Raw genomic sequence first — 15,524 nt, forward strand, 5'->3', positions numbered from 1 at the left:
ATGGGAACTCCTGTTATAAGTTAATTTAGATTTAATTAGACTTCTTTTTACTGGGTTGACTCCAGAGACAGAAATTCTCAAATTTACTCTTTTTTACTCAGCTGTGCCTACAGCATGTGGAAGTTCCCAGGCAAGGGATCAAATCCTCACCACAGCTGTAACCAGAGACACAGCAGTGACAACGCCAGATTCTTAACCCACTGAGCCATGAGGGAACTCCCTCAAATTTATTCTTTTGATTGCATTGGTGGAGGATTTTGTGGGAGGGAGTATTAAGATTTAATTACTGCAGGGCTGTGATTAAGCCTTTACTTATGACTGTGTCCACTGTCTCACCCTTGCTTACCTATGTTCCAGACATCAGGGTCAGGAATCTGATTGGCAGCATTAGAAAGTTTTTCGTTTGGTTCCACACTTGGAGACATAACCTTTGGAAGATTAAATGGCTCTGAAATAAAGCAGACCAGAAGTTATAGAAGCAGAGTAGAAACTTCCTTTTGTTTATCATTTCTCATTTGGCTAAGGTTTCACTATGAAATATGGAGGGTGGGGGCAGTAGAACTTGTCTCTCTACTTATCTGCCCCCCGCCCCCAGCCCCGGTAAACTTACCATCATCTATAGCAGTTCTGTTGACACAGGTAGCCTCATGTTCTTTGAGCATTTTTATTGGGACCACATGACAAGCATTATATTTGCAGTTAGCCATCTTTTTAGCTACCTTTGGATTTTTCTGAAAGGAAGAAGTTCTTGTTAAATGGCTGTTAGGTTTTGCCTGTATTCCACCCTCCATTCCTTTTTGGAATACTGAAGGCCTACCATGTTCCAACATTAAGAACTTCCAGGTGTTTTCTATGGTCAGAAGTTTTTTTGTTTTTTTTTTTTTTTGTCTTTTTGCTATTTCTTTGGGCCGCTTCTCGGAGCTGTAGCCGCCGGCCTACGCCACAGCACCTCGGGCTCTGAGCAGCATCTGCAACCTCTACCACAGCTCACGGCAACGCCGGATCGTTAACCCACTGAGCAAGGGCAGGGACTGAACCCGCAACCTCATGGTTCCTAGTCGGATTCGTTAACCACTGTGCCACGCCGGGAACTCCAGAAGTTCTTTTTTTTTTTTTTTGGCTGCCCCATGGCATATGGAGTTCCCTGGCCAGGGATCAGATCAAGCCACAGCTGCAGTCTGTACCGCAGCTGCAGCAACACCAAATCCTTAACCCACTGTGCCAGGGCAGGGATCACACCCTCATCCCTGCTGTTGGCAGAGACACCATCAATCCTGTTGTGCCACTGTGGGAACTCAGAATTTTATCTTTTTTTTTTTTTAATAAAGTCTTTAACCTTTTATATTCTGAGCTTATTTTTCTCCCTCCAGTGACTTAACAGTTTTCATCAGTGGAACTTACCATTCTACATGATGCCAGGTGATACTGTAATCTGTTGGCTGGCACCCTGTGGTTTGGGTCATAAGGACATATTTCTAAGGCTTCTGGCTCCATGAGGCCTAAATAGCAGGAACCATAGGTTCCAAAGAAAATATTGACATGTAAGATCAGGTAATCTTAACATAGGCCTACTTTCTGTTCTCAAAGAGTGGTATGAAAGATATGGGCGTCTTAAGGCTTACCCATGAAAGTTTTCGATAACTAAACAATAGCCTAGCCAGTTAGATAATAGGGAACAAATTCACTGCTTATATGCCTTGGAAGACCAGAAATTAACACTCGTACATATTTTTTAGTCTCTAAGCTAGTATTACATAGCTTTTTTTTTTTTTTTTGGTCCTCCAATAGAGGATTAAACAGGCAGGATTCCTTGGAAAACTCACAACCCTGGGGTAAGATGAATTTTAACACCCCAAGCTTGAGTGTTGGAGAAAGCAAGGCTGGGCAGCTGACTCCTTTACTGTTCACTGCTCCCTTCCACCTCTTCACCAAACCTGTCTAAATTAAGCCCTTTGCCAGACAAGGATGTCACTTGTCAGATAGGTCAGCATAGCCAAAAAGGGGATAGGGATTTGGAAGAATGAACAGTACCATGTTCAAGATCAGGCTATTTTATGATTATTTGAGAATGCCAGTCTGAAGAAGGTACTAACATATGAAGACTTCAAGAAGTGAACTAAGAATACACTGTCTCAAGTCTGCCGCATTTTACTGCCAATAGGAGGCCTCCTTTCCCTTATGGCTAGCTGTCTTTAGCTATCCTCGCAGACATTCACTTCAAGGACTCCCTAGTTTCCAAGCAACAGCTACAGCTGAGATTTCTGCAAAACAGACAGCATAGTCTGATGGGGGTAAAAAAGATCAAGGCAGACTGGCATAAGCAATTCTACTTTGCATCATGCCTAGGGCATAGACAAAGGGCACAGAGCTAGACTGTTAAATGTCAGATTTTCCTGAGGGCATTTAGGTGATTAAGTCCAGGGATTTAGACTCAGGTATCTTTCAGGAGCATAAGCCAAGATGTTTTTTTAAAGCTTACAATGCATATTAATGACTACATTAGAGCCACGAACACTTATTATGAAGTGAACTGTCTCCCTGAATATAAAGGCTGCAGTATAATTCAATATTGTACAGCTAGCTTTAGATTCTTAAAGATGATAGAAAAAGAGTTTTAATACCTAAATGTAGTCTTCAGATCACCCTTATTTTTAGCCAGCAGCCTAGAAAAGTATGAAGTTTGACTATACTGATAAGGCTGGTGGTGTTTTTTTTTTTTTTGGTCTTTTCAGGGCATGTGGAGCTTCCCAGGCTAGGGGTCAAATCAGAGCTGTAGCTGCCAGCCTATGCTCAGCCACAGCAACGTGGAATGTGAGCCGAGGCTCTGACCTACACCACAGCTCACGGCAATGCTACTCGGGTTCGTTAACCACTGAGCCACGATGAGAACTCCACGATAAGGCTGGTCTTAATAAACAAAGAGTGCTGCAGAAGGGGCCTTAAGAATCGGTGACCTGGGATCATTCATCTAACTTTTGATATCTGAGTATCCCATGTAAGAGGCCAAGACTGTAATGGAGGCCATTTGGTTTAATACATGTTAGACTCGGCAAGGGTATTTCAACCTTGATGCTAGCTTGACACTTAAACCTAGTCTAAACGTTCTTTAGACCTACCTTCTTCTTGAAGCAGTGTCTCTCAACAATCCAAAGGGAAGTGTCACTTGAAGAGGAAAACAATCCTTCTGTAAGGCAAAACAAGTCAAACAGCTGAAGTTTGACGACAGAGAAACCACAGTACATTTCAGTCTAGTGATGTGAAGCAGCTTTCTGTTCAAGCTGTTCAATTCCTCATCTCCCACTACGTGGTTTCTCAAAGGTTTGGAAGTTTTTGATGTCATAGTTAAAGTCTTGAGAAGTGGTTCTCAATCCTCCTTGTGCATGAGAATCACTGGGTAGTTTTAGAGTGGCAGAGCCTTTGGCCCCACTCCAGAACCATTAGATTAGAATCTTCACAAATGGGGGAGTTCCCGTTGTGGTGCAGTGGTTAACAAATCCGACTAGGAACCATGAAGTTGCGGGTTCGATCCCTGGCCTCGCTCAATGGGTTAAGGATCCGGCGTTGCGTGAGCTGTGGTGTAGGTCGCAGATGTGGCTCAGATCCTGTGTTGCTCTGGCTCTGGCGTAGGCCAGCGGCTACAGCTCCGATTCGACCCCTAGCCTGGGAACCTCCATATGCTGCAGGAGTGGCCCAAGAAATGGCAAAAAAGACAAAAAAAAAAAAAACAAAAAAAAACAAAAAACAAATGGGGTCTGGCTAACTGGCTTTAAAAGAGTTCCACAGGGGATTCTGATTTGTAACTAGGGTTACTAGACCCTGCTCTGGAGTAATTAAACTACCTTTAGAAGGATTCTTAAAGAATCCTTCCAGCAGGAACTGCCGCATAATGTTTCTAATGAAGTTGCTCTAAAGATTACCTGTTGGTATGATTAATCTCATCTTTAAGCCCGGCCTTTTTCTTTATGGGGTGCCAAATAGAATTCTCACAGAAAGCAACATAACCTCACTACATGCCAAAAATAAATAAATAAATAAAAGTTTTATATTTGGCTTTCCTAATATAATATACTAGGCCTGAGCCAAATGTTTACATATACTGTGTCATATAATTACTTACTTGGTTGTATGCGGGATTACCGCCATTGCATAGATTAGGAAATCAACTCAGAGGTAATAGCCTAAAGTTACAAAGCTAGTGTTTGAGTATCATTATTAATATTATTTGGGAGTTACCATTGTGGCTCAACAGTTAACAAACCCCCGGCTAGTATCCGTGAGGTTGCTAGTTCGATCCCTGGCCCAGCTCAGTGGGTTAAGGATCTGGCATTACCGTGAGCTGTGGTGTCGGTCGCAGACATGGCTTGGATCCCGAGTTGCTATGGCTGTGGCACAGGCTGGCAGTTGCAGCTCTAATTTGACCCCTAGCCTGGGAACTTCTATATGCTGTAGGTACCGTCCTAAAAAAAAGCAAAAAGCAAAAAAAAACCCCAAAAACCCAACCCACCAAAAAACTCTACTAACCCAGATGGAGGCCGCTGCTGTACTGCTACTCAACTTCCTAGATGTTGCTGTCTTACTGCCTGCCCTTTATTCTCCCCCATCAAGGTGAAAGACCAACAGAAACTTCACAGATTTCTTTAGTAGAACTTGAGTTTCTTTGGTAACAGCAGGTGATTCAAATATTCAGGGCCAATATCATCTTATGCTAGGCCCTTAGCCTTCTAGGGATTCAATTGCTATAGGTAAATTGGAAGGCAGATTCTGTTTTCCAAAAATGTGAAGTCTACCTTAGAGATGTTTGAATTTTTTTTTTTTTTAACCATCTTCTTGTTTCTTTGAAAACATATTGGAAAGGAGGTAGATATGAAGATAATTCTATTTAGTTTAGAATTTTCTGAGGACTTTCTGCTTTTTGCCTTGAAAGAAACTTGAAAGTGTGTTGATTTTCTTGAGTGAGGGAGTTAAGGCCTAACTTGGAATGGCAAGAGTATTTCAGTGCTAAAATTTATCTGGTCTTCTAGGATTTAAAGTCTATTATTAATTTACCTTCATTAATCTCAGTTAATTTTGTTCTTCATGGGGCTTATTTGCCAATTTAATCTTAATAATTGGATAGTTAAATCAGTATATTTATTGAGTGGCTTCTGTGTCCAAGACATGGTGTTTTAAATCAGGGTTTCTCAACATGTATCTGATGGAATCTTTGCACCAAAACTCCCTAGGGTACTTGTTAATGCAGACTCCTAGACTCCGCTGCAGACCAACCAAGCCTGAAATCATTGATCTCAGTTTCATAAGCACCTTTAAGAATAGTACTTAAGCTGTGGTTCTCAAACCTGAGAGAACATTGAAATCACCTGGAGGGCTTGTTAAACCAGAGTACTGGATCCTATCCCGGAGTTTCAGATTCAGTAGGTCTGGGGTGGGACCTGAGGATTTGCAGGTTTGCTAAGTTTCCAGGTGATGTTCATATAACCACACTTTGAGAACTACTATGCTAGTTACAAAGAAGCATTAGATATAATTCCTGTCATTAAGGAGCTTAGGATGTAGTTGGGGAGATAAGACATATTCTTAAAAATTATAACAAGAAATTCAACATTATGTGCAATATTTGACATTGAATGGGGGTAATTTGGAAGAGTTGGGATTTAATCTGGGCCCTAAAAAGGTGGATAGGCCTAAGTTCAGAGAGAATAATAACATAGGGATTCTTGATGGGAATATGAAAGGGAAAGTGTAAAGGTATATGGGAGAGTAGGGTGGTTGATACTTGTTTGTCTGGTCTCTATAAGGACACTGGTGGAATGGTAAGGCCAAAAAGGTTGATGCCAGCCTGTGAAGAGCCTTGAAAGCCTGCCCCTCTCCTCTACCTCCACCCATTTCACAGTCTGATCAAAAATGCTGCACAGCTAGAAAGAGGAAGTCTCCCCTGCTGAAAGAGCAAGAGGAAGCACAGAAGATTCTGAGGGCCTGTGAGGCGTAATGACTGCTTTCACCCCTGAGCCAATTGTAGAGGTTACAGGAAGATCAGCGCACCAACCAGGCTGGGTGCCTCCGCCCAGAGGGTGTCACCACCCAAGCTGAAAGTGTTTGGGGAGATCAGGCATTGCTGTCCGGATGCTCCTCTCTCTTGGCCATCATGTCTTTGACCTCTGCCTACCAGCATAAATTAGCAGAGAAGCTCACTATCCTGAATGATCGAGGTCAGGGGGTTCTCATCCGAATGTATAACATCAAGAAGGTAAGCATGGTCAGCTGGGCTAGTGCTGATTATTCCAGCAATAGTAGGGCAGGGAACCCTGAGGCCTGCAGTTCCTTGGTTAGACTCTCTCCACTTTCCTGCTGGTTTAACTGGCCTTGAGTCACTCGGTTTATATAGGGCAGCTGGTGCTGGGAGGCAGAAGGGGAGGCTTTTTTCAGGACTTCCCCCTTTCTTGGTATGATTCTCATCCCAACAAGAGGGTCTGCTTTCTCCTGGGTATGGGGGTAGAGGTGGGATGGGAAATAATTGTGTACCAAGTTGCCTGGTTAAAGGTCTGGGGTCTAATGTTTTAGGTCTTACTGTTTAGTACTAATCCTCCACACTCTGAAGATATCTGAAGTTGGGTCTCTGGCAAAAACTTTTTCATGAAAGTATTTTCCCTGAAAGGAAAAATTAGAGGTGATATTTGGATAAGAAAAGAGTAGGTACCTTTTGAGGTACTTAGAGTCTGAGACAGTTCTTGCTGTGGTTGTATGTATGTGTGTTTAGGATAGGAACTGTGGCACTGAGTGAAGCCGATGGCAAGAGGTGGGCCAGGGGCTAGGCCTAGTGAAATTAAGACAAAGACGGGTGGGTGTGGGGAGTTTCTGGAAGAGAAAACAGGGGTCGTAGAGGAGGGGACTTTTGTGTATTTCATAATAAAACAAATCACTGGGAACATAGTTTCTCTGTCCCTGTGTCTCCTATAAATGTCCTTTGGGATGAGATGCTTATATGATGGACATAGTTGTGACACTGGGTCTCCCACAGAGTCTTAAATCCTGAGCAGCTGCTTTTCTCACTCCTTCCGGCTTCGGCTTAGGGGTGGGGAGAGAGCTTCCTCTTTGTGCTGGGCCAAGCAGACATTAAGCTTTACCCAGCAAGTCGAGATTCCCAGGTTATTCAGCTCTTCTGATAGTTGGGTTAAGGTCCTGAAACTTGTTCCCAACCTACTCTTATGCTTTTATAATTAATTCCCAGATTCCCTTTCCCTAAGAGAGAGTGTGAGAACGCTTATGCAGGAAGAGGTATGTTTCCGAGGAGCAGTGTTGAAATATAGTGTCATTTATCTATGCAGACTTGTTCGGACCCCAAATCCAAGCCCCCTTTCTTACTGGAAAAGTCCATGGAATCATCTCTCAAGTACATCAACAAGAAATTTCCCAACATAGATGTCCGAAACAGCACGGTGAGAATGCCATCTCCTTGCTCAGAATATCTCTGTGCTCAGATGTTCAAACTCTCTTTTGACTGCCTCTTTTTGAACTTGGCAGGGGGTGGAGTAAGTAGCCGCCTTTTAGTTTCTCTAGGCTCAACCACCAGGCTTCAGGTTGTAGATAAGATGGGATTCTGCTAGGATAAGGTGGAGCAAAGCCATGCCCCTTTCTCCATTGTAAGATTCGCAAGAATACTTTGTTCTTATGGAGAAAGACAGCTCTATCGACCCAATAGTTGCATGTATTTTATTGTTTTTCTTGTTTCCCACTCAGTGCTTTCTTATCTGAGGATTATGCATCTAGTGACATATCCTTTACTTCTCTCTTATTAAATGTTAGCTCTAGGTTTCTTACCATCTTGCCTGTTAACATCTCATTCTGCTTCTTTTGATTGATACAAGTAGTAAACCTCTTTAGCTGAAAGAGACTTTGAAATTTCTTCTCATTTCATGCCCTGTATCTAGTCAGGATTACATGCACCCATCCTACCTAAAGCGAGACTATCCTGTTTAAAAAACCTTCAGAGTTTGAAGATTTTTCTAACTTCTCTGGTAGTGTATTTTAACCCTTTTTAAGAATGTTTTAGGTATAACCCCTGTTCTTCTTGGGTTATTTTGATCAATTATGTTCTTATTTTGTGTTTTTTACTTTATGTTTCTCTTAGCAACATTTAGGACCAGTACATCGGGAAAAATCTGAGATAATTAGATTCCTCACCAACTACTACCAATCATTTGTGGATGTAATGGAGTTTCGGGTGAGCTCTCTCTAGTCCAGGTCCTCAATGTTGGGATGTTCATTTATGTTCCTTTTCACTCTTCCATGAAAAAATAAGATATACGGATATGGAAGGATATCTAAGTTATATTGTTAAATGAAAGTGAGTTGCAAAATGGAATAATAGAGACAATTAGATTTTTGTTGTAAAAGATAAACTTATATGCACATAGTATTGGTATATGCATAGGAAAGATTTGGTATATACATTAAACTGTTAAAAGTACCTACCTTTGGGGGTGGATTGTTATGATTGTTTTATTACCCTGTGCATTTTGTATTGTTTGAGTAAAACATTTTAAGTATTATTCCTCAATATTTTATTACACATCTACTGAAAAATTCTAAGAATAGTACAATGAGTATTGTACTACTTTCCCCTGGATATCCTAATTTTTAATATTTGGCCATGTTTGCTTATGTTTATTTTTTTTCTTGAACCCATTTGAGTTAGTTGCAGACATCATGACATTTCCCTTCCTAAATAGCGTACATCTGCTAAGAACAAGAATATTTTCTTGTATAACCCTAATATAATTATCATACTTGGGAAATGTAACATTGTTACAAATGTTATAGTTAATATATAGCCCATTTTCACATTCCTTTAGATGTCTCAAGGATCATACATTCAATTTATGATGTCATGTTTCTTAGTAGTTTTGTCTCTTTAGTCTTTTTTTTTGCTTTTTGGGGCCACACCTGCGGCATATGGAAGTTCCCAGGTTAGGGGTCCAATTGGAGCTGCAGCTGTTGGCCTACACCACAGCTACAGCAATGCAGGATCTGAACTACATATGCAACCTACACTCCAGCTCATGGCAACACTGGAACCTTAACCCACTGAGTGAGGTCAGGGATGGAACCCACATCCTCATGGATACTAGTTGGGTTTGTTACCACTGAGCCACAATGGGAACTCCCTAGTCTTTAATCTAGGATAGTTCCTAGCTATTTTTGTCTTTCATGACACTGACCTTCTTGAAGTGTCCAGACTAGTTATTTTTCATAATTTTCCTCAATTTGGATTTTTGTAATTGTTAACAGTGTTTGGTAACATAATACATGGATTATATTTTATATGAATTTTAAACAATTAACATGTACTTTTTTGTAAACATAAACAGCAAAAAATTATTTAGAGTAATGTTTCTGAAGCCCAGATTGATAATGGTGTTTCATGAGTCTTAAAATACATACCATTATTTATTTATTTACTTTATGTCCTTTTAGGGCCACACCTTTGGCATATGGAAGTTCCCAGACTAGATGTCAAATTGGAGCTGCAACTGCCCGCCTATACCACAGCCACGGGAATGCCAGATCCAAGCCGCATCTGTGACCTACACAAGAGCTCTTGGCAATGCTGGATCTGTAACCCACTGAGCAAGGCCACGGATTGAACTCGCTTCCTCATGGATACTAGTTGGGTTCATTACTGCTGAGCCATGATGGGAACTCCTCTCATATGTTAGTTTAGATACAGCCTTTTGGGGAAGATAACTTGGAAACTTTTTTTTCCCCTGTATGTTTAAAAGTTTCATAAATTTATATACCTGGGTAACAACCATCATAAAGTATATAGAAAATATCCATCAACACAAAGGTTCCCTGTGACCTTTTTTTTCTCAGTCAATCCCTATCTCCCCAACTCTGCCCCAGCCAACCACTGATCTGCTTTCTAGATGAGATTTTTCTTTTTCAGAGGTTCATGTATGTAATTAGAATCTGTATTCACTGGCTTAGAAGCCAGTGGAAGTCTGGCTTCTTTCACTCAGCATAATGATTTTAAGGTTTGTTATGTTTCACATATCTGTGATTCATTTTGTTTTTGCTGAGCACTATTTCATTGTATGGATACAGTCTGTCCATTTACTTATTGATGGACTTTTGGATTATGTCCGGTTTTTGGCCATTATGCATATGCTGCCATAAACATTTGAATGCAAATCATTGTGGGGACATACTTATCATTCCACTTGGGTAAATAATATAGAAGTTGAGTTACTAAATCATATGGTTGTATATGTTTAATTTTATAAGAAACTGCTGGGAGTTCCTGTCGTGGCTCAGTGGTTAACGTATCTGACTAGGAACACGAGGTTGCAGGTTCAATTCCTGGCCTTGCTTAGTGGGTTAAGGATCCGGCGTTGCCGTGAGCTGTGGTGTAGGTCACAGATGCGGTTCAGATCCCGAGTTGCTGTGGCTCTGATGTAGGCCAGCAGCTACAGCTCTGTTTCGACCCCTAGCCTGGTAACCTCTGTATGCCATGGGTGTGGCTCTAGAAAGAGACAAACAAACAAACACACAAACAAAAAAAAAGAGAGACTCCAGAAAGCTTCCTTGCCCCTGCCACTGTATAAGGACACAACAACAACAACAAAGAAACTGCCAAACTTTTTCCCAAAGTCTTTGTTCCATTTCCCCTCCCCTTCCCATCAGCAATATGTTAGTGTTCCAGTTGTTCCACATTCTCATCAACACTTGCTATTATCAGACTTAAATTTTAGTCATTCTAGCAGGTATATAGTGGTATCTTGTGGTTTTAATTTACATTTCCCTGATGAATAATATTATTGAGCATCTTTTTATGTGTTTCTTGGTCATTTGGATATTTCTTATTTTAAAATGCCTGTTCAAATCTTTTGGCAACATATTAAAAGAATGAAAATACATATACTCTTTGATCTAGCAGTTCTAATTTTATAGAAATTAAAGTACCACTATACAGTGGTTAGGGCTAGGAATTGGAACAAAGCAAATACTCATTAGTGGGAAAAAGGCTGAATGAATTGGCCATACCATGGGCTATTATGCAGCCATTAAAAAGAAGTGCATTAGTGCTCTACCAGATGACTTGAGGACTTTTAGCAGGTAAGGTTGAATAAGAAAAGTAAAGTGTCCCGAATGGTGTAATATTATCTCCATTTTGTAACAAATGTTTTTTAAAAAAACTCTCTCTCTTTTTTCCCTCCCTCTCTGTCTGTGTAGGATTATATAAATAGGGTGAAAATTAAGAAAGGACATAACAGGTTGCTAAGGCGGTTTACCTGAGGGTTGGGCAGGATGGCGGGTGGATGCTAATGTTGGGGGAGGGAAGTCTCTACAATAAAACTGTATGATTATTTAGGTAAAATTATGTATGAAAAGAAAAAGAATCATTCTCACACTGGATTGAGGGTTAAATGAAGTATATGCAAATTACTTAGTAAGTACATAGCAGGTGATCAGTGAATAGAAATATGTGGAAAGTTGGGTAGTATTCCCACTTATTAATGATTAACTTCTGAGAAGAGATGAAATCAAAGAAATGAGTCTGATTTTTGGTATTTTAGAAAGTCTATCAGATGATCTGTATTTTGTAACTTTTTTTTTTTTTTTGGAGGAAGGGGACACTGGGATGATAAGATCAGGAAAAGTGCGCATAATGTAGTAGTGACTTGTGCCTGTGGAGACCTGGGCACTGGCAGGGTATCCAGATGGGGGCCCACGACACCTTATGGAGGAGGAACTCCCTCCACTCAGCAGGCCTCCCTTGTGTTATTCAGTGGCTCTTTAGGATCTCCAAGGGAGAGAAGCCTTCCCTTGAGTTCTGGAAGTACATGTTATCTTCTCTTTATTCATTCTCATCTCCAATTCTACCCCCAGGATCATGTATATGAACTTCTCAACACCATTGATGCCTGCCAGTGCCATTTTGATATCGTAAGATTCTTTGCAGTTCTCTTCTATCCTAAAGCCACAGAAATGGTCTCTGTTGGGGCAGTGTGGAGTCGGTTGGGACTAGAGGAATGGCTATTTCCCCAGGACTATAGTACATTCTACATAATGAATTGCTATTAATTTCAGGACTATAATTCTTTTGTAAAAAGTATTGAAGTTAAAGTGTATTTACATGTTAAACAGATCAGCATTGTGATTTCTTTAATACAAAATGTATGAAAAATGTTCTTATTCCCCCTCTTCCGACCTCTAAATGCCACCTTATTTCCTGGCCTCCTTAAAGCTTGAGCTCACTTTTAGCCCCTGACTTTTGTTCCAGTTTTGTCCTTCTGAATTTGCAATCTTGTCAGTTTCCTCTTCTAAATAGACCTTTTCAGAGTCTACTTAGCACCGTCTGGAATGATTGGGGAGGTAGAGATTAATAAGCCTTGCTGTTCTTGGCTTTCTGTGTATTTTCCTTGTAGAATCTTAACTTTGACTTCACTCGGAGTTACCTGGACTTGATCGTGACTTATACCTCAGTTATTTTACTTCTGTCACGGATTGAGGATCGACGGGTACTCATTGGCATGTACAATTGTGCCCATGAGATGCTCCATGGACACAGGTGAGTTAAGATGAAGAATCTCATAACATGGTGCTATGAGGTAAAGGTGGGTACAAGGGAAATAGATGGCATACTTTTTCATGTGAGAACCTGTAACCTACATGATGATCCAGGCAAAACAAAACAATTCGGAATAAGGGCATACACTAACAAGTGCACTTTTACATGTAGTTAGCTCTTGAATACCTGCTAGTGGATTATCCAGTTTGCGCTGTCTCTGATCAGTTTTTAATCCTGGGCTGGCTGCCACTCTGCTTTTCAGGTTATTGTGAGAGGCAAAAAAAAAAAATATTTTTAGTATTGGTAGGAATAATATTAGTAAGGTTAAAGACATTAGCGGTGAGTAATATATGACAGTACATTTGAAGCCAAATATAAATGGATTTTGGATTATCTGTAATTCTTTGCCTTTCCATTAGTACAAGTAAAAGTATTTAAGGGCTGAAAAGAAGACCAGAGAAATCAGAGTGGGCTGTGTAACTTTGTTCTATGTATGATATGAATTTCCATATGCCTACATGAATACTTAAGCATGTGACTTACCATTTGCTTTGAATGTGTGTGTGTGTGTGTATACACATACATATATACATAGACACATATATACTTTTGGGTTGTATACAGATTTGGGCCAAGCCATATTACTTGATTGATAACAATCAACATGAATTTATAGAGTACCTATCATGTGTCCAACCCAACTTCAGGTGCTTATGAGGTAGAAACTTTCATGGACCTGCCCCAAACCATGTGGTTCTGTCTAACCATAGCTCAGTATACCTGGGCCTGGAATAGGTTATCTTTATATGAAACTCTCAGTGTAGTATCTTTGGAGGGGTGGAGAATGCCAGCCTTTGTACACATAGTTATCCTGAATGCAGCATGAGCATTTACTCTAAATGTATCATGAGTGTTTACATCGTGTTTAAGGGAGGGCTGTAACTCCTTTTTCCTATGCTTTCTTCCAGTGATCCCAGTTTTGCCCGTCTGGGTCAGATGGTCTTGGAGTATGACCACCCTCTGAAGAAGCTGACAGAGGAGTTTGGGCCTCACACAAAGGCAAGTTCCTTGAGAGAATGGAGAATTCCTCAGGCGGAAGTGTATTGTCTCCATCATTGACGTTAAGGATTAATTTGTTTTCCCCCACAGGCTGTGAGTGGAGCCCTCCTCTCTTTGCACTTCCTCTTTGTCCGAAGGAACCAGGGGGCTGAGCAGTGGCGCAGTGCCCAGCTTCTCAGTCTCATCAGCACCCCTCCAGCCATGATTAACCCTGCTAATTCAGACACGGTGAGTTCTCTTTTCCTCTCGTCAGTGGAAGCATTTTCTTTCCAAAGCCATCTCTGTAGAGGATGCTTCTTTTCAGGAAATATCAGCCCTAAAGAGTACTTTTGCCCTCTTCCAGGGTATGCCTCCAAGTTGAACACCTCTTGTAGCTAAAAAAAAAAAAAAAAAAATCATGGTAGGGTTAGAGCTTTTCTTTGGACCCAGATTAGTGTGTGCCTGCTCATAGAAGGAATTTAATAAATGTTCATGGAATGAATGAATGAATGGATGGATGAAATTGAATCATTAGGCACCTATTCAGCTGAGCAGGAACTTGAGTATAGATGTCAGTTAATTAACAGATGTTTTTATTCAACCGGTACTGGCCCAATCAAAAAACTTACAGTCTTGTAGGGAAGATATGCCATGTAGTCATAAACATACAAATGACAGTGCGGGATGAAAGGGAATCTTTACATGATAAAAGAATCCAAAGGAGGGAGAAATCATGAGAGATTTTTAAGTTTACTCTCCTGAACTGTTGAAGAGAAGTTATGTCAAACCTTTTGTTTGCCATGACTTCCAGGCCAAGCTCCTTTTTCTTTTCTCAACTATATTTTTTCATTCAGTGCACTTCTACTGCCTCACCTCCATCATTGACAGGTTTCCCAGATATTGACTTATCTGATCCAGTCTAGTAAAGTAAATTTAGTTTCAAAACTCAAATTCTGACTTGACTGCTCTTGTCTTGACTGCCTTAATCTGTAGGGCAGACCAAGTTAAACAACTGCTTGACCATCTCGGCCTCTCTTCTCATAGATGGCCTGTGAGTACCTGTCTGTGGAAGTGATGGAGCGCTGGATTGTCAGTAAGTTTTGTGGGATGAAATGGGAATAGATAGAGCTGCATGTTACGTGGATATCAAGTTCTAAAAGCCTTCCTCTGCACTGTTTTACCTACCTGTAGTCGGGTTTCTTCTTTGTCACGGGTGCCTCAACTCCAATAACCAGTGCCAGAAGCTGTGGAAGCTGTGTCTGCAGGGCTCCTTGTACATCACCCTCATCCGGGAGGATGTGCTCCAGGTGCACAAGGTCACCGAGGACCTGTTTAGCAGTTTGAAAGGGTGAGATGTGAGAGCCCAATTAATCTTCTTTGGGGACTTTTAGCCCCTCCTGACATCCTTCTCTAGTCTCCATGAATGTCCCAAGTATCAGCGTTAAGGATTAATTCTTTCTGTCTGTCTTTCTGTCTTTCTGTCTGTCTTTCTGTCTGTCTTTCTTTCTGTCTTTCTGTCTTTCTGTCTGTCTGTCTGTCTGTCTGTCTGTCTGTCTGTCTGTCTGTCTTTTCAGGGCTGCATCTGCGGCATATGGGGGTTCCCAGAACAGGGGTCTAATCGGAGCTGTAGCTGCTGGCCTACACCAGAGCCACAGCAATGCTAGATCCAAGCCACGTCTGCGACCTACACCACAGCTCATGGCAACACTGGATCCTTAACCCACTGAGCAAGGCCAGGGATCGAACCCGCAGCCTCATGGTTCCTAGTGGGATTCATTAACCACTGCGCTACGATGGGAACTCCCATTCCAGATTTTTTGATTCTTAATCCTCTCGCTTTCCAACGTATCATGTAGAGGATGAAATAATTACCCACTAGGAATGCTGTGGATTTGAATCCTGATTTGATTAAAATACT

The 15,524-nt window shown here is 41.1% G+C and overlaps 2 protein-coding genes across 2 annotated transcripts in view; one reads left to right on the forward strand and one right to left on the reverse strand.

Moving 5' to 3' along the window:
• Positions 1 to 332: 332 nt before the first annotated feature.
• On the reverse strand, positions 333 to 1,494 carry LOC125130342 (gametocyte-specific factor 1-like). Its single transcript, XM_047785716.1, has 3 exons — positions 1,402 to 1,494; positions 611 to 731; positions 333 to 346 (listed from the first exon to the last, which is right to left on the reverse strand). Exons 1-3 carry the CDS (start codon positions 1,492 to 1,494, stop codon positions 333 to 335), a joined length of 228 nt encoding a protein of 75 aa, XP_047641672.1.
• Positions 1,495 to 6,079: 4,585 nt separating this feature from the next.
• Positions 6,080 to 15,524, forward strand: part of NCKAP1L (NCK associated protein 1 like) — a 41,593-nt gene continuing 32,148 nt past the window's right edge. Inside the window, exons 1-9 of the mRNA XM_047786826.1 lie at positions 6,080 to 6,244; positions 7,323 to 7,433; positions 8,126 to 8,218; positions 11,887 to 11,943; positions 12,426 to 12,568; positions 13,537 to 13,627; positions 13,718 to 13,855; positions 14,651 to 14,699; positions 14,798 to 14,954. Of these exons, the coding sequence (XP_047642782.1) occupies positions 6,143 to 6,244; positions 7,323 to 7,433; positions 8,126 to 8,218; positions 11,887 to 11,943; positions 12,426 to 12,568; positions 13,537 to 13,627; positions 13,718 to 13,855; positions 14,651 to 14,699; positions 14,798 to 14,954 (941 nt within the window). The 5' untranslated portion in view covers positions 6,080 to 6,142. The remainder of the gene's footprint in view (positions 6,245 to 7,322; positions 7,434 to 8,125; positions 8,219 to 11,886; positions 11,944 to 12,425; positions 12,569 to 13,536; positions 13,628 to 13,717; positions 13,856 to 14,650; positions 14,700 to 14,797; positions 14,955 to 15,524) is intronic.

Source organism: Phacochoerus africanus, chromosome 7 (genome assembly GCF_016906955.1).
Source record: "Phacochoerus africanus isolate WHEZ1 chromosome 7, ROS_Pafr_v1, whole genome shotgun sequence".
NCBI lineage: Eukaryota > Metazoa > Chordata > Mammalia > Artiodactyla > Suidae > Phacochoerus > Phacochoerus africanus.

Excerpts from the sequence above, each read along its gene's own strand:
- LOC125130342 (XM_047785716.1), bottom strand. The coding sequence starts at position 1,494 with ATGGAGCCAGAAGCCTTAGAAATATGTCCTTATGACCCAAACCACAGG. Across the intron at positions 732-1,401 it reads ACCTGGCATCATGTAGAATG|AAAAATCCAAAGGTAGCTAA; the intron begins GTAAGTTCCACT and ends TCTTCCTTTCAG.